The following is a 23,592-nucleotide window of genomic DNA, read 5'->3' as shown; positions in this document are numbered from 1 at the left end:
TCAACATACCAACGCTTTCTTTTGGTAAGTTACATCATCTTTGTTTTTAGATATATTTTTCCCACGTGGAATGACACAGAGTGGCCCCTACCGCACTCACCTCTCACCCTCGTCAGTGACCTCCAGCGTGATGGCGAGCGGCGTTATCGCATTCGGCTTGTATTTGAGGATCGGCTGAAACGGTCCGGGCGAGTTGTCCACCTTGTCCTTGAACTTTGCCTGCGGCCGCTCGATGTTGCGCGCAGTGAGCAGACGCACCGTCTGCCCGGAGCCCACCACCGTAGCCACTGGGCTGGCCTGCAATCGAAAGAGGACACAGAGCGTGGGAGCGGGCAGGGGCGGCGCGCGCACCGCAGCACACGACGTGGATAGCACACACCTCTCATTATCTCTCTCTGTCGAACAACGGTCGAGGTAGATCCAGCACGGAATAATAACAGCCGACCCGCATTTATCGACAGGAATGAATCTGCCGCTGTGGTACTCGATCGACGGGAGTATGTAACTGAAGGTCTGCACCAGATGTCTGACACCTTTACATAAAGCATTTGTCATCGGGACCCCATCCCAGTGATTCAAACTGACCTACAGTCCCTCCTTAAAACCTCAGGCCCTTCACAATGACTAACACCTCAGTTCATAAAACTTCTTACCCCAGCCAAACCACACACCCCCACCTTTTACCTTTTTCCTAAGATCCAAAATTCCACAGCTTCTGCCTTAAAACACTCACCAAATGTATGTCTGCCTTAGTCGATCAACACCTGTAACCCATAGTACAAAGACATCCTTCTTATATTAAAGGCACCAATCATTTCCTATATCTTCTGAAATCTGTGTCAATCCCACTTCCACCACACACCTTGCTTGTCACCACTTCCCTCTGCACCAGTATCCCCCACATACATGGTAAGTGTGCTGCTAAACATTTCATCAGTCAGTGCCCACCTGATTTCAAATATGTGATGTCCTAACTACTCACCTTACTCAACTTAATACTTACCAACAACTACTTCACCTTTGAGGGGCAGACATAAAAACAGATCAGGGGTACGACCATGGGAACCAGGATGGCTCTTTCCTATGCCAACCTTTTCATGGGTCACTTCGAGAGGGCTTTCCTGGGATCCATAAGCCTACAGCCCGTGGTTTGGTTTAGATACACTGATGACATGTTTGCTGTACGGATTCATGGTGAGGGTGACCTGTTAAAATTTCTGGAATGTTTAAATACCTTCTCCCAATTAAACTTCACGTAGTCGTATTCCAAATCCCATGCCAGTTTCCTTTATGTTGATTTCACCCTCACCAAAGGCCAGCTACATACTTCTGTCCACATTAAACATACTAACAAACAACAGTACTTACATTTTGACTGTTGCCATACTTTCCACGTCAAACGTTCCCTACCATACAGCCTTGGCATTCAAGATAAACATATTTGTCCAGATGCACATTCTTCACAGCAGTACACCACTATTCTCACCCCCGCCTCCACTGCACGTTGCACGTAATTACCCCCTCAGTCTAGTTCAAAAGCAGATTTCCTGGGCCATCACATCCAATCCTGGTACTGATGATCCCCCCAAAAAAGAATTTAAGAGTACACCACTTACCACTCAGTAATATCCTGGTCTCAAATGTATTAATCAGCTACTCCGACAAGGCCGTGACTTCCTAAAATCATGCCTTGCAATGAGGTCCATCCTATGTCTGAGATTTTGCCTACCACATCCAAAATAGCTTTCTGTTGCCCACCAAATCTCTGCTCATCAGACCCTACGTCCCTCCTGCACCTATCTCCCAACCAACCCTATGGCTCCGACACCAGTGGCCGTCACCGCTGCAAGAGATTTGCCCTATGCACCCTCCTACCACCATCTATACCAGCCCTGTAATTGGCAAAACGTATACTATCAAAGGGAGAGCTACCTGTGAAATGACACATGTTGTGTACCAGCTATTATGTAAACACTGTTTGGCCTTTTACACCTGCATGACTATCATCAAGTTATCAGTTAGGATGGACAGGTATAGGCAGAGTGTATATCCTGGCAACACACACAATATTCTGTTGCAATGCATGCACTACAACACAAGAGTCGTGACCTCGGTGCCTGTTTCGCAACCCGCGCCATCTGAATTCTTCCCCCTACATCAGTTTATTAGAACTCTGCAGTGTGAACTGGTGCTACAATGAGTCCTTGGTTCTCACAACCCACCTGGCTGTAATTTACGTTAATTTCTTCAATGTCAGAATTTCTTCATAGTAATTATTCCTTTCTTCAGTCCATTAGTTTCCTACATTTTCTGTTTTCCAAACTGTCTATTTTTCGATGTCTCCCTCTATCACATACAATGCACTTAGCTTTTCCCTCTTATTAACCCATGCGTGGTGTATTAACAGTGAGCTCTGTCTTGTATGTCACCCTATCCTCCACCTACAAGCTCTCAGGTTTTCAAGTCTTATTCGGTGCAGTCACCAAAAAGCAGCCTTTCCTTCTCATCCCATCTGGTCAGTCTCCCCTGACCCAGGGTTCTGGGGGACTTTTCCAAACTCTACCCCATTTCCTAAACATCACCAGCCATTTTCCTTCACCCCTCTTCCATCCCTTTCAATGTTTCTGTCAAGAGGAGGAGCCACTGGCTACGAGAGCTTGCATGCGCAATAACTTTTACACGTTTGTTCTCTTGCCGCTGCCTGGTGAGTAGACTTTTTATCTACTCAATTACATTTTATTTTCAGGCATTATCTGTTATTTCTGTAAAGTGTACATTCTTACTTTGGTCCTCTCATACCTCATCTCGATAGAGACATCGGTTCCCTCGAGGGCAATATTGATATTAGAGTGGCAGAGAGATTGCAGGGCTCACTACTGGTGAGTCACCTGGTCCCATCACCAAGAGGTCACAATTCCTTTACAAGCAGAGGCTAGGAACCCCACAGTCGTACCATTTGACAAATGAAGACTTTACGTATCTTCCTTGTGTTGCTCTGCCAGAACATGACTGCCTGCTGCTGGATCGGACTTCAGAATGCTTTAAGTACTATTTATATCTGTGTCGATAAAGGTTTAGATCTAACCCACATGGGAGGAGGGGGAGGGGGGGTGGATAGTGTGGCAAATAACTTTGCAACGACTTACATTCCGGTTATCATTCTTCCACCATCAAGATTGCTCCGTCACACTGACCCAGTTTGATCAGGTTTTTGGTGAACTGTAAGTTGTTCCGTGACTATTTCACTATATGTTAATAAATACTCTGCATATCTGATGTAGGAACCCAAACAATTGTGTAGAAAACGCACATAATTCGGGGACATCTAAAGATGGTGCACAAGTTACATGATAGGCAGACATCACATCTACATCTATACTCCGCAAGCCACCCAACGGTGTGTGGCGGAGGGCACTTTACGCGCCACTGCCATTACCACCATTTCCTGTTCCAGTCGCGTATGGTTCGCGGGAAGAACGACTGTCTGAAAGCCTCCGTGCGCACTCGAATCTCTCTAATTTTACATTCATGATCTCCTCGGGAGCTATAAGTAGGGAGAAGCAATATATTCGATACCTCATCCAGAAACGCACCCTTTCGAAACCTGTACAGCAAGCTACACCGCGATGCAGAGCGCCTCTCTTGCAGAGTCTGCCACTTGAGTTTGCTAAACATCTCCGTAACACTATCACACTTACTAAATAACCCTGTGACGAAACGCGCCGCTCTTCTTTGGATCTTCTCTATCTCCACCGTCAACCCGATGTGGTACGGATCCCACACTGATGAACAATACTCGAGTATAGGTCGAACGAGTGTTTTTGTAAGCCACCACCTTTGTTGATGGACTACATTTTCTAAGGACTCTCCCAATGAATCCCAACCTGGTACCCGCCTTACCAACAATTAATTTTATATGATCATTCCACTTCAAATCGTTCTGCACGCATACTCCCAGATATTTTACAGAAGTAACTGCTACCAGTGTTTGTTCCGCTATCATATAATCATACAATAAAGGATCCTTCTTTCTATGTATTCGCAATACATTACATTTGTCTATGTTAAGTGTCAGTTGCCACTCCCTGCACCAAGTGCCTATCCGCTGCAATCTTCCTGCATTTCGGTACAATATTCTAATGCTGCAACTTCTCTGTATACTACAGCATCATCCGCAAAAAGCTGCATGGAACTTCCGACACTATGTACTAGGTCATTTATATATATTGTGAAAAGCAATGCTCCCATAACACTCCGCTGTGGCACGCCAGAGGTTACTTTAACGTCTGTAGACGTCTCTCCATTGATAACAACATGCTGTGTTCTGTTTGCTAAAAAATCTTCAATCCAGTCACACAGATGGTGTGATATTCCGTAGGCTCTTACTTTGTTTATCAGGCGACAGTGCGGAACTGTATCGAACGCCTTCCGAAAGGCGAGGAAAATGGCATCTACCTGGGAGCCTGTATCTAATATTTTCTGGATCTCATGAACAAATAAAGCGAGTTGGGTCTCACACGATCGCTGTTTCCGGAATCCATGTTGATTCCTACAGAGTAGATTCTGTGTTTCCAAAAAAAGACACGATACTCGAGCAAAAAACATGTTCTAAAATTCTACAGCAGGTCGACATCAGAGATATAGGTCTATAGTTTTGCGCATCTGCTCGACGACCCTTCTTGAAGACTGGGAGTACCTGTGCTCTTTTCCAATCATTTGGAACCTTCCGTTCCTCTAGAGACTTGCGGTACACGGCTGTTAGAAGGAGGACAAGTTCTTTCGCGTACTCCGTGTAGAATCGTGGAGGATGTGCGAGAATGAAATCGCTTTTTGTGACATTGTTACAAGAGTCCACCAACAATATAAATAAAAACATCTTTACCTTCATCCAGCTGACTGGTACAGCAATCATATAAAGATTATTCCTAAATAAAACAGTCTTGATTGCGAAAATATTGATTAATGCCGCTTTTCGCCTTTGTAGGGCAGCAACAGATTGTGGGGAATTGAGAGACATTTGTAGAACTGCTATGCTTGTGGAGTAAGGATACATCCAGATCAAGCTAACCAGTGCACATGCCTCTGATAATCAAGACGGCAAGTGCAGTGATAGGATGACACTTACAGAACTGTACACATCTTGTTTCACTAAACATAGTGCAATGAAAACTGGCTATCACTGCTCAATATCATCTACTATGCATAGCGAAGCAAGATGTGTGCAATTCTGCAAGTGCCATCCTATCACTGCACCTGCTGTCTTGATTGTATTGGAGGCAAATGCCCCGGTTAGCTCAATGTGGACTTATGCTTACTTCACAGCATAATAAGTCTATGATGCGACCGTCATGATACTGTAAACAGAACCTAGATTCATCCGAAAAGATGACGTTTTGTCATTTGTGCACCCAAGTCCGTCGTCGAGTACACAGTCGCAGGTTCTCCTGTCTGTGATGCAGCGTCAAGGGTAACCGCAGCCACGGTCTCCAAGCTGATAGTCCATGCTGCTGCAAATGTCATCAAACTATTGGTGCAGATGGTTGTTGTCTTGCAAACGTCCCCATCTGTTGACTCAGGGATCGAGACGTGGCTGCACGATCCATTACAGCCGTGTGGATAAGATGTCTGTCATCTCGACTGCTAGTGATACGAGGCTGTTGGGATCCAGCACGGCGTTCCGTATTACCCCCCTGAACCCACCGATTCCATATTCTGCTAACAATCATTGGATCTCTATGAACGCAAGAAGCAATGTCGCGATATGACAAACAGCAATCGCGATAGGCTGCAATTCGACCTTTATCAAAGTCGGAAATATGATGGTACGCATTTCTCCACCTTGAACAAGGCATCACAACAATGTTTTACCAGGCAACGCCGGCCGACGGCTGTTTGTGTATGAGAAATCGGTTGGAAACTTTCCTCATGTCAGCATGTTGTAGGTGTCGTTACCAGCGTCAGCCTTGTGTGAATACTGTGAAAAGCTAATCAATTGCATATCACAGCATCTTCTTCCTGTCGGTTAAATTTCGCGTCTGTAGCACATCATCTTCGTAGAGTATCAATTTTAATGGCCAGTAGTGTAGTTTTTAGCTGACTTCAAAGCATTCCATTTTAATAAAGGAGGAATATTAACTGCCAGTGTTGCTAGATTTTCCATTAAGTAATGGTGCTAAAAGCAACATTAGAGATTGTATTTCAAGTGAGTCAATACAAACAGATATACAAAAAGAAAAAGCAATATTGCAGCTATCAATCTGTGAAATTTGCCGGCCTAGCATTAGCCTGAGTGAGTGTGGAAAAGCATCAAAAGCCACAATCAGATCAGTCAGTGTACCGGCCTGATGATCATTATATAAAGCAAGTTCTCCTCTGCGAGGTAATCTGCTGCCCTAACCTACATGAAGCGAAGAAAATGCGGTACTGTGACTGGTGAGTCACTCTGTACGAGAGACTGGCTGGTTGGAACACCGATCTCTCAATAGTGTTACCATGGCCTCATATCAGAAAATGCAACTTAGAACACTGTAAGGCTTTTTTTTTATCGTACTGTAACCTACAGATCTAATAGTGTGTCACTTCCCACTTCTATACCATACTTTGATGAAAAGATGACACTGCTGTGTGCTGCAGATTTCTTATCTTTGCTGTACATCAATTATTAGTTTATCACTTCAGTGGCTACAATTGTGGCTACCACCTTCAAAAACAACTTAAGGATATGCTGCAAGAAAGGAAGTAGCTGTAGTTTTACAAGTCTTTGGTAAACAATAAGAGAAACCTTTTTGAGAAATCAGAATTCTAACCCAAGTGAAAACTTTCTTTCTGGCAAGGTTCCTTAAGTTTTCACTCAAAAGTTTATCTGCCTAATCTTGTAGCTCATGTCTCACTGTTCCTCAACACAAAATAGATATTCTATCTGCTTTTAGGAAACATACCATTAAAAAGCACGACCTACATTGATCACAATTTTTTTTAATAAAAACGTAGTGAAATAAAGAATTTATTGTTTATTTTTCAATATTCTCGCACTACACCTGACTAGTTAGTTTAATGTAATTGGATAGATAAAAAAAACCTGCTCACCCAATGGTGGCAGAACACGCACATAAAAGTAGGTTATAATCAGGCAAGCGTTTGGAGCCAGCCTTTCCTTCTCTTTCCATCTGGGAAGTCCCCCCTGACCTGCAGAACTGGGTGACTTTTCCAGAACCTATCGCTTTTCCCAGACCTCTCCAGTCCTTTTCCTGTACTCCCTTTTCCTTCCCCTTGAACACTTCTGTAGGAAGAAGCCACTGGCTCCGAAGTCTTACCTAATTATAACCTTCTTTTATGCGTGTGTTCTGCTGCCACTTCGGAATAGTTTTTTTATCTATCCAATAAAATTATGTGGTCAAAAATTCATTGACTTGCTATTTTGTTGGAAGTTAGCTCTCTGTTGCACGAGTTAACAAATGTAGTTTATTTACACCACTGGTGCGAAAATGTGTTCTCAAGAGCAGTCTTTTTTTATATGAGACTCTGTGTTTTCAGTTCTGGTAAACATACCACAGTATAATTGTTAAGGCTATTGTGGCAACTTGTTGACAAATCACCTGTCAACTTCTGTCCCATGTTCTTCAACTGACATCTGTTTGACGATGTTTCTGACATTTTGACAGCACTGGTGGTTGGCATTCTCAAATTTTCACCCTCCGTTGTTGACAGTGGACTGCAGTCAAGCTTACAGTCCCAGATTCTATGTACTCAGGGCTGCCACAAGTTGTCAAACGAGAAATTCCTCAATTTCCAGACACAGTTTTAGTATTACTCCCTGAAAAATTTTGAGGTCTGAAGGGGGAGTAAGCAAGTAAGCTGCCAAAAAAAGTAACAACTTTTGTATTTCTGGACATGTTATTAACCCTAACTTTGAATGAACAGCAAGTCATCATCGTCATCGTCGTCGTCATCATCATCATTACAGGATTTATTATCTGAAGGGGTGAGTCAACAGGTAAATAAAAGCTTTTTTTAATAACAGGATTTCTATGTTTATCAACGAGTTAACTCAAACTGCAAATTAGTAGCAAGTTTTATCTGCTCCTCCCATTCAGGATTTATGAACTTTCCAGGTGACAATATGTGTCAGATCGGACAGGAAACAGAAATGGAATACGTTGTATAACACAACATTAAAGTTTCAAAAATAAGAACGACAGCACTGGGGTACGTACAGTGACATTTCCTCTGCCAAAAAATTCTCAGTGTTTTGACAAATTAAAAAAGTCAAACAAATAATTAAAATCAATCAATGGAAAACAAAGTCAAAACTCTTCTCTGAGAGAAGTGATCTCTTCGTTAATTCCGCTCTCCTCTCAGGAAGTATCCATGCCACCTTCCTATACAGTTCATTAACTTTTTGGAATATGTACCTCTTCTGTCAAGCTTTATCAGCTTTTCCAGCTTCTCCACATTGCTTCTGCTTTAAAGTCTCACCACACCAATCTCAAGCACTTCAACAGTCCAGAATCGTTCTCTCGTTAACCTAAACCTTGATGATGCACCACAGATGAACAGACCAAGCCTGTGGGCAGATCAGACAGACTAGATCAAACGGTCGAGGCTTCTACATCAAAGGGATATGCCAGGCCTCAGATCGCCAGGCCTGCTCTGTCAGGGATACAAGCAGAACTGGCCCACAGTCCTGGCTCGTCAAAGAAATCTGCTGTTCAGCATTCAGCCGTAGTCACGAGTCACCCACAGCATGTCAACAAACTCTCTGCTCGTGCAATCCTCCGAGATTCAAACAAACCACTCCTCACGCCTCCCTGCCCTTCTTGTCGGCAGCTGCTCAGCTAGTGGCTATTTGCCTGCAGGCTGAGGAGAGCGGTGGGCACGGGAGAAGTGGTAAGAAAGACTGAGTAAGATGGGGGTGCATGACGCCCAGCAGCTACTCAGGTGCGCCCAGCTTGTGACGATGGGTGGTGTATCCATAAACAAACCGTTTCATCCGATGAGCCAAAACGAGGAGTTTCCAGTGTTATTTTCAGACTTCCCTAACACATCTGTTGTTGTTGTTGTGGTCTTCAGTCTTGAGACTGATTTGATGCAGCTCTCCATGCTACTCTATCCTGTGCAAGCTTTTTCATCTCCCAGTACCTACTGCAACCTACATCCTTCTGAATCTGCTTAGAGTATTCATCTCTTGGTGTCCCTCTACGATTTCTACCCTCCACGCTGCCCTCCAATGCTAAATTTGTGATCCTTTGATACCTCAGAACATGTCCTACCAACCAATCCCTTCTTCTAGTCAAGTTGTGCCACAAACTCCTCTTCTCCTATTCTATTCAATACCTCCTCATTAGTTATGTGATCTACCCATCTAATCTTCAGCATTGTTATGTAGCACCACATTTTGAAAGCTTCTATTCTCTTCTTGTCCAAACTATTTATCGTCCACGTTTCACTGCCATACATGGCTACACTCCATACAAATACTTTCAGAAACGACTTCCTGACACTTAAATCTATATTCGATGTTAACAAATTTCTCTTCTTCAGAAACGCTTTCCTTGCCATTGCCAGTCTACATTTTATATCCTCTCTACTTCGACCATCATCAGTTATTTTGCTCCCCAAATAGCAAACCTCCTTTACTACTTTAAGTGTGTCATTTCCTAATCTAATTCCCTCAGCATCACCCGACTTAATTCGACTACATTCCATTATCCTCATTTTGCTTTTGTTGATGTTCATCTTATATCCTCCTTTCAAGACACTGTCCATTCCGTTCAACTGCTCTTCCAAGTCCTTTGCCGTCTCTGACAGAATTACAATGTCATCGGTGAACCTCAAAGTTTTTATTTCTTCTCCATGGATTTTAATACACATCTGTAGTTCCCTTATATTCCTCAGTGTCATCAATTTCCAGAACTTCTGACAACCCCACTATCTAGTGTACCAATGTCTGTGGGCTTTTCCACAGTCATTACCACTGTGATTCTCCCCTTTCTTCCTGCAACAGTCATTCTCTGCAGCACAGGACTCCAAATCTGTTCGTTTTGAGGTTTTCCTCTTTCTTGTTGAAGCTATTCTCATATTTGTGGATTTCTTTAGGTTCTGTGAACAAGCGGGTGTGGTAGCACTTCCCCACAATGAGAACTTCCGTGTAAGTGAATTTTATCACATGGTCGGTTTCTCACAGCACATGGCCCACCATGGTCAAACCACTATCAAACCACAACTCGAACCAGAATTTTGACGATTAATATGATCATAAACTACACAAGATAGATTAAGGAAAGGCCAATCAACATTTCTACCATTTGTAGACTTAGAGAAAGCTTTTGACAATGTTGATTGGAATACTCTCTTTCAAATTCTAAAGGTGGCAGGGGTAAAATACAGGGAGCGAAAGGCTATTTACAATTTGTACAGAAAGTAGATAGCAGTTATGAGTTGAGGGGCATGAAAGGGAAGCAGTGGTTGGGAAGGGAGTGAGACAGGGTTGTAGTCTCTCCCTGATGTTATTCAACCTCTTTATTGAGCAAGCAGTATAGGAAACAAAAGAAAAGTTCGCAGTAGGTATTGAAATCCATGGAGAAGAAATAAAAACTTTGAGGTTCGCCGACGACATTGTAATTCTGTCAGAAACAGCAAAGGACTTGGAAGAGCAGTTCAACGGAATGGACAGTGTCTTGAAAGGAGGATATAAGATGAACATCAACAAAAGCAAAACGAGGATAATGGAATGTAGTATAATTAAGACGGGTGATGGTGAGGAAATCAGATTAGGAAATGAGACAATTAAAGTAGTAAAAGAGTTTTGCTATTTGGTGAAGAAAATAACTGATGATGGTCGAAGTAGAGAGGATATAAAATGTAGACTGGCAATGGCAAGGAAAACGTTTCTGAAGAAGAGAAATTTGTTAACATCGAGAATTTATTTAAATGTCAGGAAGTCGTTTCTGATAAGTATTTGTATGGAGTGTAGTCATGTATGGAAGTGAAACGTGGACGATAAATAGTTTGGACAAAAAGAGAATAGAAGCTTTCGAAATGTGGTGCTACAGAAGAATGCTGAAGATTAGGTGGGTAGATCACATAACTAATGAGGAGGTATTGAATAGGATTGGGGAGAAGAGAAGTTTGTGGCACAACTTGACCAGAAGAAGGGATCAGTTGATAGGACATGTTCTGAGGCATCAAGGGATCTCCAATTTAGTATTGGAGGGCAGCGTGGAGGGTAAAAATCGTAGAGGGAGACCAAGAGATGAATACACTAAGCAGATTCAGAAGGATGTAGATTGCAGTAGTTACTGGGAGGTGAAGAAGCTTGCACGGAGAGCTGCATCAAACTAGTCTCTGGACTGAAAACCACAACAACAACAACAACAACAACAACAAACATATAGAAAATGTGTTATATGAGCTGCAGCACCTGACACCAGATGTGACACTTGAAAAATGTTCTGGTTAGCAATGGGTCCTCCAACAGTTACATAAGAAGTGTCACAGAATCAAATACTTTCGGCATTTCTGCCATACATTCCCAGGGTGATGGGAAGAACCAGTTATATACAGCATAAACAGAGCATAAAGACTATTTATAAACTGATAAAGATAAAAGAGGGCCGTAGATCAGCAAAGGACAAAAGGGACCCTTTTCCAATGTCATGAATATACCACATACATATGGAAAAATCTACATCAGAATGACATCAGAATCACCAAGTTGGAACAGATGGAGAAACTGGCTATGCTAAAGCACATACCATGTGATAATGACCACATAATATAATTTGCTGACAGAGGAGTTATAGCTGTGAAGAAGGGCTACCACACCCCGTCATTCAGGGAAGTAACAGAAATAATTATAAAAAATTTGCCTCGATTGCACAAACTACCTGGTGTTTACCTAGGTTTCAGTGTGGATAACCACACTTTTTCAGAACAAATGTAAAACAGCTTGCCTAAATAGGCATAATCAAAAGCAAAATCAACACCTACAGTGGCAAGAGCCCATAAAATTTTTTTTACAAATACACGGTACATTATTGTTAACAGATAATAACATCCTTAGCATAGCTATCTTTTTAGTTTAGTTGTAATTTCTACCTAATTCTAGGGCTTCCATATTAGCTTGTGGCTGATTTACCATCCATACACAATGTTTGTCGAGCGTTGCTATTAAATACATCTTAATTCCCACATCATCACTTTTATCATTTGCTCAATTTGCTATTTGTGCGACAACTTTTGGCAGTCAGTTAGGTCCCGATCCGTGTTAACTTTGTAATCCCGCTCCCATGCGTAAGAAGAGCATTTCCTGGCCGCACGCATGCGCAGTGACTTCGATAGCCACGCATGTGAGCAGCCTGTAGTGGAGAGCCTGTGACCATCGTACGTTGGCTGGGGCGAGGCAGCACACACAGGGTTGAGATAAGTAATATTACTGACTTGGTACATACGCACTGTCTATCTGTAAAAAAAAAAATGATACGGGGTCTTGCCGCTGTAGGTGTTGATTTTAGCCTTTGACTATGCCTATTTAGGCAATCTGTTTTACATTTGTTCTGAAGAAAGTGTGGTTATCCACACTGAAACCTAGGTAATTAGGCAGTTTGTGCAATCGAGGCAGATTTTTTTATAATTATTTCGATACTTACGATTGCTGACGCGCTGCAAAGCTGAAAGTTCTTAAGCCACAGAAACCAGCAAATGTACCAACAGCTTCAACAAGAAAGAGGGAAGCCTCAAGATGAGCAGTTCCTGGATTCCCGTACTGCAGCAAATGACCATTGTAGTAAGAAGGGAAGAACCGTAATGGTAACAACATAACAACAATAGCTAAGTCCTCAGACATTGCCGTGCCAGGTAGATATAATCTGTGGCTGTGAGTTTGACTCCAGTCTGCCACCAGCAACAGAGGGTGAAGCTTCAACAATGCCAGTGAAATGTTTTTGACCGTCTTCTTACGTGTTAGAACCAGAGTTAGAACACTCACATTTGACCGACGTATCGCGTATTAATTCACCTCTGATGTAACTCAGTCGCTATTAATTACCTTCCTTTTGCGAAGGTCTTGCGGAGTGGTATCTCTGTAGAACCACGTGTAGACCTGGAAAGACTCGAACTCTTCTCCTTTGCAGCTGTTATTGGTAGTAGGAAAAATGATATCTACTGTAATTACAAAATGATGTCAACACTTCATCACTGACTGTCATATTTGTTTCAATAGGTGTACAGAACAGAATTACTTTGTGCCTCAGAGATGAAACAATTTAAAGTAAATAGAAAGTTCGCCACGGAGGATCAACAAGAAGAAAGTGGCATTTTGTTTTAGACCTTCCTTTGTTCGCTACTGTTTTTATTCTTGGAGGGGGTGTCCGCTTCTCGACAGTTGAGACACAGCCAAGCAACGTTGTCAAAAGATGAAAGTCCCTGTCCGCAACAGGTGAAGATGTTTAATCACGCCTTGCCAATTGCTCGAAAAGCACACCTCTCCATTCACAAACGTGAAACAAAATGACCGCACACAGTATGTGTTTCGTGAATTATTCTCTACCTAATACTACTTTACTATTTGGTCACAATCATCTTTCCTTGTTATAAATAGGGACTGCAAAATGTCGGCATATAACACTACACCAACCACTCGTGCTTGCAAAACATCGGAACCATCATCAAATAAACACTGTTCAAAGAACCTGACACAGGTGCCCTCAGATGATTTGTCAAGAAGAGGCCACAAAAGCCGTAACTATTATGCACTGTTATATTTACCAGAACTGAAAACACGACACACTGTTGGAAAAAACACACTGCTGTTGATAACGCCTTTGCATGACAGTATTGTAAATAAACAACATCCATCAGTTCGTGCAACAGACACGTAACTATGAGACCTAGCTCTGTCTCACAATAAACTCACAAGACGGACAGCCTCACATCTAGAGCAATGAGACTACTAACGAATGGAGCCACAACTCAAACATAATGACCGGCTCCTTTCTGCAGCAGACCCTCCCACAGTGTAACACACACGTACCTCAAGTGCACGCACAGTTCGTACTCACCTCAGTGGCGGCGGTGCTGTTCCAGGGCGCACTAACCGGCCGTGTGATGGCCGCCTCCAGCAGCACGGGCTCTGGGTTGCGGCGAATGCCCGCCAGCTCATCCAAGTTCAGCCCCTGTCACAAGGAGCACTCTCTCTCAATTGCATCTCCACATGGTTAACTACTCTTATTTAACAGACGAGTTTCTAGGAATATTCAAAATATAAAATGTATTGTGATAGAAAACTAGACATACATTAGAAGCTGCACATGTGAGACCTGCCAGCAGATGTGACCCGTGAGTAGCGGACTAATTGCCGCCAGTCGCAGATCGCATCTTCCAGTTGGGATTATGTATTTGTCATTTTATCTACTGGTCTTAATGGTCAGACGTTTGGAGGCTGCGTGAAGGACACAGGTTCAATTCCTGGAACGGCTGTGGACTGGAATGGGATGCTCTCCACCTTGTCATGCCGACTGAAGAGCTACTCGAAGGAGAAAATCCAAGATCTGCATTGCCCGACGACGGCTGGGAGAGCAGTGTGGTGACCCCACATCCCCCCATAACACATCCTGATGATGCCACCGGCACAGGGTAACGTGGCAGTCAGTCGGTTCCAATTGGCCCGTATGACAACAGAGCGGTGGAGATATATACTACTCCATTTATGCTCTGCAAAGCACCATGAAGTGCATGGCAAAGGGTACATCCCATTGTGTCAGTTATTAACCAGCACATCTCCCCATTCCATTTGCGTATTGAGCATGGGAAGATTGATTGTTTGAATGCCTCTGTACATTGACTAATTATTATAATCTTATCCTCATAATCCTATGTGAGCAGTACATAGTGGGTTGCAATATATTTCTACCGTCATCAGTTAAAGCCAGTTCTTGAACTTTGTTAGAAGACTTTCACGGGATAGTTTAATCTACCTTCAAGGGCCTTCCAGCTCAGTTTCTTCTGAATCTCTGTGGCATTCTCCCACAAATTAAAAAAAAAAAAAAAAAAAAAAAAAAAAAAAAAAAAAAAAAAAAAAAAAAAAAAACTGTGACCATTCAGGCTACTCCCTCTGTATACATTCAATATCCCCTGTTAGTTCTATTTCGTATGGGTCCCACACATTTGAGCAATATTCTAGAACTGGTCATCCAAGTGATTTGTAAGCAATCTCCTTCGTAGACTGATTGGTTTATTGGTAGAATACTGGGGAAATGCAAAGTCTATCACCTGCTTTACCCACGATTAAGTCCATGTAATAATTCCATTTCATATACCTACTAAGTGTTACACCCAGGTATTTGCACAAGTTGGCTGATTCCAACACACATTATATTCACAGAATACTATGTTTTTTTCGTTTTTTATGTGCACAATGTTACATTTCTTAACATTTAAAGCAAGTTGCCAGTCTTTGCACTACTTTGAAATATTATGACTGAATGAATATTTTATGCAGGTTCTTTCAGATAGTACCTCATTATAGATGTATGTCTCATCTGCAAAAAGTCTGATGTTACCATTAATATTGTCTGTAAGGTCATTACTATACAAGAAGAACAGAGAGGGTCCCAACATACTTTGCTAGGGCATGTCCAAAGTTACTTCTACATCTGACGAGGACTCTCCATCCAAGATAACACGCTGCATCTTCCCTACCAAAAAGTCCTCAATCCAGTCACAGATTTTACTTGATACCCCATACGGTCATACTTTTGATAATAAGCCTAGCTGTGGTTCTGAGTCAAATGTTTTTTGGAAACTAACACATACTGCATCTATCTGACTGTCTTGATCCAAAGCTTCCAGTATCACACGCGAGAAAAGCGCGAGTTGGGTTTCACGTGATCGAAGTTTTCGGAATACATGTTGGTTGGCATTTGGGATCATTCTGTTCGATATCCCTCATTAAGTTTGAGCTCAGAATATGTTATAAGATTCTACAATGTCTAGCTGATCTGAACCAAAAGTTTTACATTTCACTCTGAGGAGGGTTCTTTTGCAATGAATTTTATATTGGGAATTTTCTTAATGATATATTTCCAATTCAAGCATAACACTTTACAGTATTAGCCAGTCAATTGCAACCTTCAGTTTCAGCAATCAGACCACAGACACGTCAGAGTAAAAAAGGCGTTTTTATGTGTAACATACCAAGTCAGGAAGTGATGTGTTGCACAATGTTTACAGTACCGATGAATGCCAATCACAAAAAACACAGTTGAATTTTATTAGTAGGTTTGGAGGGTTTGGATACACATGTTGTGTGGAGAATCTAAATTGTTTGTGCACATTAACTAGCATGACCAATGCATCATTTCTGCAAGAAGGGGCGACGATGACAATTTGGTCATACTTTTGGGCACCTGCTAGTTTGGCAATTACTCTGTGCAGCTGCACAGCTGCCTTAGCCAGACATTGTGCTCTGTGGAATATGCATTGACTATGGATGATGTCATGAAAGAGAGAAGACAGCTCTGAAGTTGGACAGAGAGTTGACTCTGAGCTGTTTATCAATTTCTAACACTTGATGTGATTAACATATTGAAACTGCTTGCAGTTGTTATATGGAATGTTCTTAGATTGTATGAGCTAGAAGAATATAAAAACATCTTCAGAGGGTGACTTCTGTCATTTAGAAGATCATTGAAAATAGATAAGCACGATCTCCATTTCCAGCACAGGACATGAAGTCCACAAAAGGAAGAAACAATACATTGAGAGGAGAGAGATATTCCAGATAACCATGTCAGTAATTTCAGAACAAATTCCCTCTGGTCATTCATGAAGTACAGCAGGGAACATCCCACTTTACTTTCCTTTTGATTCACAAGTTGGCCACTGTGTCTACATAAGTCAGTATAATGTGCCTATAGTCTGTGCACATTTATTTAACTTTAAATTCTTTGGAAAAGTTCTCTTTTTATTTTTCGTTATTGGCACCATATGCTTTTACATTTTTCAGTTTATTAATGTTAGGTAAGATATAAGAGAAAGACTACCACATACCCATAGACGACTGGCATGTAGCACATACACACACACACACACACACACACACACAGAAGAAAACCGTTAACACTCAACTTTGGAGCTCTTGCTGTTTTTCTAGTATGAGTACACACATTCGCACACACAACCAAACAACTGTTACTTATTTCAAGTTACTTGTTGAATTTAAAGTGTGATGCCCTCCAAAAAGAAATCCAGAACTCTGTGTGTGGACAGCTGAAAATGGGCTTTCTATATGACTTGAGAAAGAATTGAGATGACAGGGAAAATTCTTTCAATACTGCACTCTGAATTTTTTTCATTTTTACAGATTTTCACAGTACTACTCATATGTATGTGTTTTCACTGCAGAAGAATAACAAGACAGGTTATAAATTTCACATTTTTAGTTCTAATCTAAATGTTCACTTGGCTGTGTTCTGAATTCCAAAATACGCTAGAAGCAGCCCCTGTGCAATCTGGCTGCTGCCTACTATCAACCGAACACAGCAGTGACGATGCAGAGACAGCACGTGGCAGTGATCCATTTAGTTGAGGAGTCCGGGCAGCGAGTACACGTAATAACACAGCTAACGTGACCTACATAGATCACTGGGCCACTGATCAAGATATTGTGCATAAGACTGGAACAGACAGCTCAGCTGAACAACGGCCAAAGAAGACAAACATCGAGACATTAAACAGTTGCTACTCTATAATTCTTAACAAAAGTTATGTTATTTCGTTTTTCTACGACTTATAATGTTGCGAGGAAACGATGAGACATTCATTAACACAACTGAGCAGAATGTAAGTCTGTTGAAATTATAATATTAATACACCAGCAACATAACATGAACGGCATTTTACACTTCAGTGATAACAAAGAACCAAATTTGATTTTCTTAATAGTTAGCCGCTTCTTGTTTTGAAGTTTTCAAACCTGCAATCAAAAATATATGAGAAAGAGACAGTAAAACCCTTTGATTGGTCTGAATAGAGCATGTTTTAGTGGGTAGTATCCTGCTGGTTTCCCTTCCACATTTTGAATCATTTACAGGAATTTCCATACCAACCAGCATGGATTGCAAGAACATCAATCGTGTTAAGCCCAACTTCCACTTTTATTAGAAGCCATACTGAAAGCTTTTGATCGAAGCAATGAGGTATTTCTTGATTTCCTAAAAGCATTCGACTCAGTACCACATCTACACTTATTGTCAAAAGTATGATCATATGATGTATCACATAAAATTTGTGATTGGACAGAGGACTTAACAGTAGGGAGGATGCAGCATGTTATCTTCGATGGAGAATAATCATTGTATGTGAAAGTAACTTCTGGTGTGCCGCAGGTATGTTTGTTGGAACCCTTGCTATTCATGCTATATATTAATATTCTTGCTGACAATATTGATAATAAACTCGATCATTTTTTAGATGATGCAGTTATCTATAAATATTGAGTCAGATCAAGATAAGATTTCAAAGTGGTGCAGAGGTTGGCAACTTGCTTTGAGTGTTCAGAAATGTAAAATTGTGCACCTCACAAAAACAAAACAAAAATAGTATCCTATGGCTATAATTTCAATGAGTCACAGTTGGAACTGGTCAAATAATACATTTACCTGGGTGTAACACTTTGCAGGGATAGTTAATAGAAAGATTATAATGAATCAGTTGTGGGTAAAGCAGATGGTAGGCTTCGGTTTATTGGTTGAATAGTGGGCAAGTGCAATCAGTCTACAAAGGAGACTGTTTACAAATAACTTGTGTGACCCATTCTAGAATATTGCTCAAGTGTGAGGGAACCATACCGAGTACGACAAACATGTGGTAATGACCATATACAGATAAGGGCAGCACGAATGGTCACAGGTATTTGTTTGTCCTGTGGGAGAGTGACAGAGAGATACTGAAGAAACTGACAAGGCAGATTCTTGAAGATGGAAGTAAACTATGCCAAGGACATTTACTTACAAAGTTTCAAGAACCAGCTTTAAATAACGAGTCTTCAAATATATAACAACACCTTACGTATCGCTCGGGATCATGAGGATAGGATTATAATAATTACAGCATGCTCAGAGGCATTCTTTCCGCACTCCATACGTGACTGGAACAGTAAGATATTCTAACAACTGGTACCACGGGATGTAGCATCTGCCACGCACTTTGTGGTGGTTTGCACAGTACGGATGTAGATGTAAAATCTTGTAGTTTCATGTGAACACAGAACAATGGTGTAATGGGAAAAAATCATCACTGGAGATGTAAAAAGCAAAAAGTGGCCAAATCCAAGAGTGGAAAATTTTGTCCAGACAATATGCAACAAGACCCGTTTCCTTTATCTGCCTGCCTGCCACTGTACGCTTTGGCTACACAGTGCCTTCAATTATTCCATAGTCCAAATGCACCTACTTGTAGAAAACATTTAATGTAAAACTCTGATCGCATATTTTCAAGTCATAAGTGACTTAGTGCTGGAGACAGAAAGAAGACATACTCCGTGTGAGTTGTTATAATAGTAGTAGCACAAAAAATGAAAAGATCACCAACAGCTTGCATAGAACCCAGAATACAGTCATACACAAGAGTCAAAGGATATGAAACGGAAGTATTGATGGAGAAGGGAGTGAGACAGTGTTGTAGCTAATCCTTGATGTTATTCAGTCTGAACATGGAGGAAGCTGCGGAGAAAACCAATGAGAAATTTGGAAACAGAATTAAAGTTCAGGGAGAAGAAATGAAACCTTTGAGGCTTGCCGATGACATTTCAGTTCTGTCACATGCAGCAAAGCATTAGGAGAAACATTTCAAAAGAGTGAATACTGCCTCAAAAAGAGATTATAAGGTGAATATCAACAAAAGTAGAATAGTGTTAATGGAATCTAGTCAACTTTAATTGGGAGGTGCTGAAAGAATTAAATTAGGGAATGAGTCACTACAGATAGATGATTTTTGCTGTTTGGGAATCGAAACAGCAGCTGATGACCAAAACAGAGAAGATATAAAATGTAGAATGCCTATAGCAAGGAAAGTATTACTGAAAAAAGAGGATCTGCAAATATCTAATACGAATTAAAGTGTTAGGAATTATGGAGTGTAGTCTTGTACAGAGGTGAAACAGTTCAGACATGACGAGAATTGAAGCTATTGAATTTTCTGCTACAGATGAATGCTGTAGATTAGATCTACATCTAAATACATACTCTGCAAGATACCGTGTGGTTCTTCCAGGGGGTACCCCATACCACTAAAAGTCATTTCCTTTCCTGTTCCACACACAAATAGAGCAAGGGAAAAAACAGTTGCCTCTATGCCTCCATACGAGCCCTAATGTCTCTTATTTTATCTTTGCAGTTCTTACTCGAAATGTACACTGCCAGCAGTAGAATCATTCTGCAGCCGGCTTTAAATGGCAGTTCTCCAAATTTCCTCAATGTTTCGCAAAAAGAATGTCAACTTCCCATCAGGGGCCTGTGATGGTACGTCTCATAAATATTGACATTTTTAGTGGTTGTAAATCGTAGTTTACGTATTTTATGAATATAGTGTAAAAGATATAGTTAATGTTCTTGAAACAACTGATATGCAGCGATAGCATCTTTATTTAATGTCTATGAAAATAAAAGAGGATTGAAAGAGAAACGATTGTACGGCAGAGGAGGAAGGACGTATTTTGTGATACACACACTGTTTTGTTTCGCTATACGGAAGGCAGCCACTGAGCGGCTACACATATTTCATTTAAGTTATTCGTATTTATTGCTAAAAAAACTTTGTTATTATTATTACAAAACGAATTTCTTTGTAATAGTTGTCACCTCAAATGCTCGCAGTGGCTAATTATTTTTAATAAGAATTTTTTGAGTAATTTGCACTGTGAGAAGCTCATCTTCCGATGCAGCCTCTGGTCGACCATTACGCGCCGAAGTATTAATTTATTTTTCAGTGTTAACAGTAACTGTAAATGCAAGATATTTCGTTATAAGAACCTTTTTAAAATTGCAACAGATAATTAGTTTACGTTAAAGTTCATGTTTTTAAATTACAAAGATTCCACGAGTTCAATAAGTTTTATCTTGGCCGCTCCACAGCAACAATCAAAATTCTCTCAAGTCTTGCTTTGCAGTCAATAAACAAAAATTAACAAAATTACATTCAATTCGGTTAACGGAACTATATTTTAGTCATCACGTTCAAACTCTAAAGTTGGTACACGAATAACTGAGGCCCTTCCAGAACCTGTTTCATATTTACTTATGCACGTAAGTAAAAGTGATAAGAAAAGATCATATCCCTGAGAGAAAGAAGTATGTAGATAAATTAAAAATAAAAATATATAAAATATATATACAGTAATTCTTGTTGTATATAACAAATAACTTATGCCACCGACGTAACAGGCCCCATCTGAATTCCTGAAGCATCCCTGTAACACTTGCATGTTGTTTGAACCTACCAATAACGAATCTAGTGAGTCACCTCTGAATCGTTTCAATGTCCTGCTTGATCCGACCTCGTACAGGTCCCAAAGACTCTAGCAGTACTCATGAAGAGATTGCACTAGCACTCTCTATGCAGGATCCTTTACAGATGAACCACACTTTCCTAAAATACTCCCAATAAACCAAAGTCAAATAATTATTTGCCTTCCCTACTAAAGTCCTTACATGCTCATTCAATTTCATACTGCTTGGCAATGTTACACCTAGACATTTAATCGACATGTCAACTGGAACACTACCGATGCTGTATCTGAACATTATGGGATTGTTTTTCCTACTCATCGGCATTAGCTTATATTTTTGTACATTTAGAACTAGCTGTCATTCATCACACCAACTAAAAATTTTGTCCAAGTCATCTTGTATCCTCCTACAGTTCATCAACTTCAACACCTTCACCTTCCCATACACCACAATATCACCAGCAAACAACCATACACTGCTGCCCACCCTGTCTACCAAATCATTTATGTATATAGAGAACAACAGTGGTCCTATCACACCTCCCTGGGGCACTCCTGACGATATCCTTGGTGGTGACAAAATTCTCAGTGTATAGGACATTGTACTGGGTTTATTACTTAAAAATTCTTCAAAGCACTTACATATCTGGGAGCCTATTCCTTTCACTAGTACCTTCATTAATAGTCTGCAGCGGGGCATCATGTCAAATGCTTTTCAGAAATCTAGAAATATGTAACCTGCAGGTTGCCTTTTAACATAGTTCGCAGGATGTCATGTGAAAGAAGGGCAAGTTGAATTTAGCGTGGGTAATGCTTTTTAGAATGGTACTGATTTATGGACAGCTTTTTGTCCTCAAGAAAGATTATTATATTTGAACTGAGAATATGTTCAAGGATTTTGTGGCAAACCGATGTTAAGGATATTAGTCTGCAATTTTATGGGGCTATTCTTTTACACCATTTTTAAACAGAAGTCACCTGTGCTTTTTTCCAGTTCTTTGCGAGTTTGCTCCAGGCATGAGGTTTGCGATAAATGCAAGCTAAGAAAGGGCCCAATGATGTAGATGGGTAGTCCGAATAACCAATTAGAAGGTACCAAATCCAACCTGGGAGAGGAAACAAAACTTGACTAAAAGGGAGGATCGGTTGACAGGACACATCCCAAAACACAGAGATCGTCAATTTCATAATGGAAGGAACTGTGTATTGGTCAAAAGTAGATAGGGAGGCCAAGGCAAGAATGCAGTAATCAGGTTCAAGTGAATGTAGGTTGCAGTAGTTACTCGGAGATGAAGAGGCTTGCATAGGATAGAGTAGCACGGAGAGCTACTACAAACCAGTCTTCATAATGTACACGATGACAATGAGGACAACAACAACAACAACAACAACAACATCATCATCATCGTCATCGTCATTGTTATCGTCATCATCATCGTTATCGTCATCGTCAGCAGCAGCACGATGATAGTCTGTCACATGACAAAAACCAAAGCAGGGCTAAATGTCCCAGAGGAGGCAGCTGCTACAGCCTACTCGATAATGGTGTCTGACGCATTTGCAAGCCATGCTGGGCTCCACCAGACTACGAGCTCGGCTGTCACTCACCACACGCTCCAGGATGGCATCGTTGGCCTCCACAACCAGGTCGAACTTCTCCTCCACGTCGCGGCGCACCACGTTCGCCCCGATCCCCTGGTGCCTGAGTATCATCGACAGTCTGGAACAGAGTGTTGTGCAAACAGAGGGACGTCCACGTCAATATGTGGCAGGAAAAGGATGGAAGCAAACATCTGGCAAGCTGCAGCTAGACGCTTGAGTAACAAAGTCCTGATAAAACACTCACATGTGAAACAAACAAATAAAAAAACACACACACACACACACACACGCGCGCGGAGTGCTGATTTTCTGAGGAAAAAAAGTTAAGTGATAGTCAGAGTGACATGCCGCCATTGTCTAGAATTTACAAATTATTGGCAATATTAAGAAAAGGGTAGACTGCTACTCACAATAATGAGGGATGTTGAGTCATAGACAGGCACAACAAAAAAGACTACTAAACAAGTAAGCTTATGGCCAAAAGGCCT

The 23,592-nt window shown here is 41.2% G+C and overlaps 1 protein-coding gene across 2 annotated transcripts in view; it reads right to left on the bottom strand.

Moving 5' to 3' along the window:
* LOC126295076 (exosome component 10-like) overlaps positions 1–23,592 on the bottom strand; it is a 186,999-nt gene that overhangs the window by 123,358 nt on the left and 40,049 nt on the right. For both annotated transcript variants that reach the window (XM_049987321.1, XM_049987322.1), the window contains exons 3-5: positions 23,111–23,222; positions 14,058–14,171; positions 101–297 (exon numbers count right to left, since the gene is read on the bottom strand). In XM_049987321.1, the coding sequence (XP_049843278.1) occupies positions 101–297; positions 14,058–14,171; positions 23,111–23,222 (423 nt within the window). The remainder of the gene's footprint in view (positions 1–100; positions 298–14,057; positions 14,172–23,110; positions 23,223–23,592) is intronic.

This window comes from Schistocerca gregaria, chromosome 11 (assembly GCF_023897955.1).
Source record: "Schistocerca gregaria isolate iqSchGreg1 chromosome 11, iqSchGreg1.2, whole genome shotgun sequence".
NCBI classification, from domain to species: Eukaryota; Metazoa; Arthropoda; class Insecta; order Orthoptera; family Acrididae; genus Schistocerca; species Schistocerca gregaria.
The sequence above is the reverse complement of the archived record's forward strand: the minus strand, read 5'-3'. Positions and strand labels throughout refer to the sequence as shown.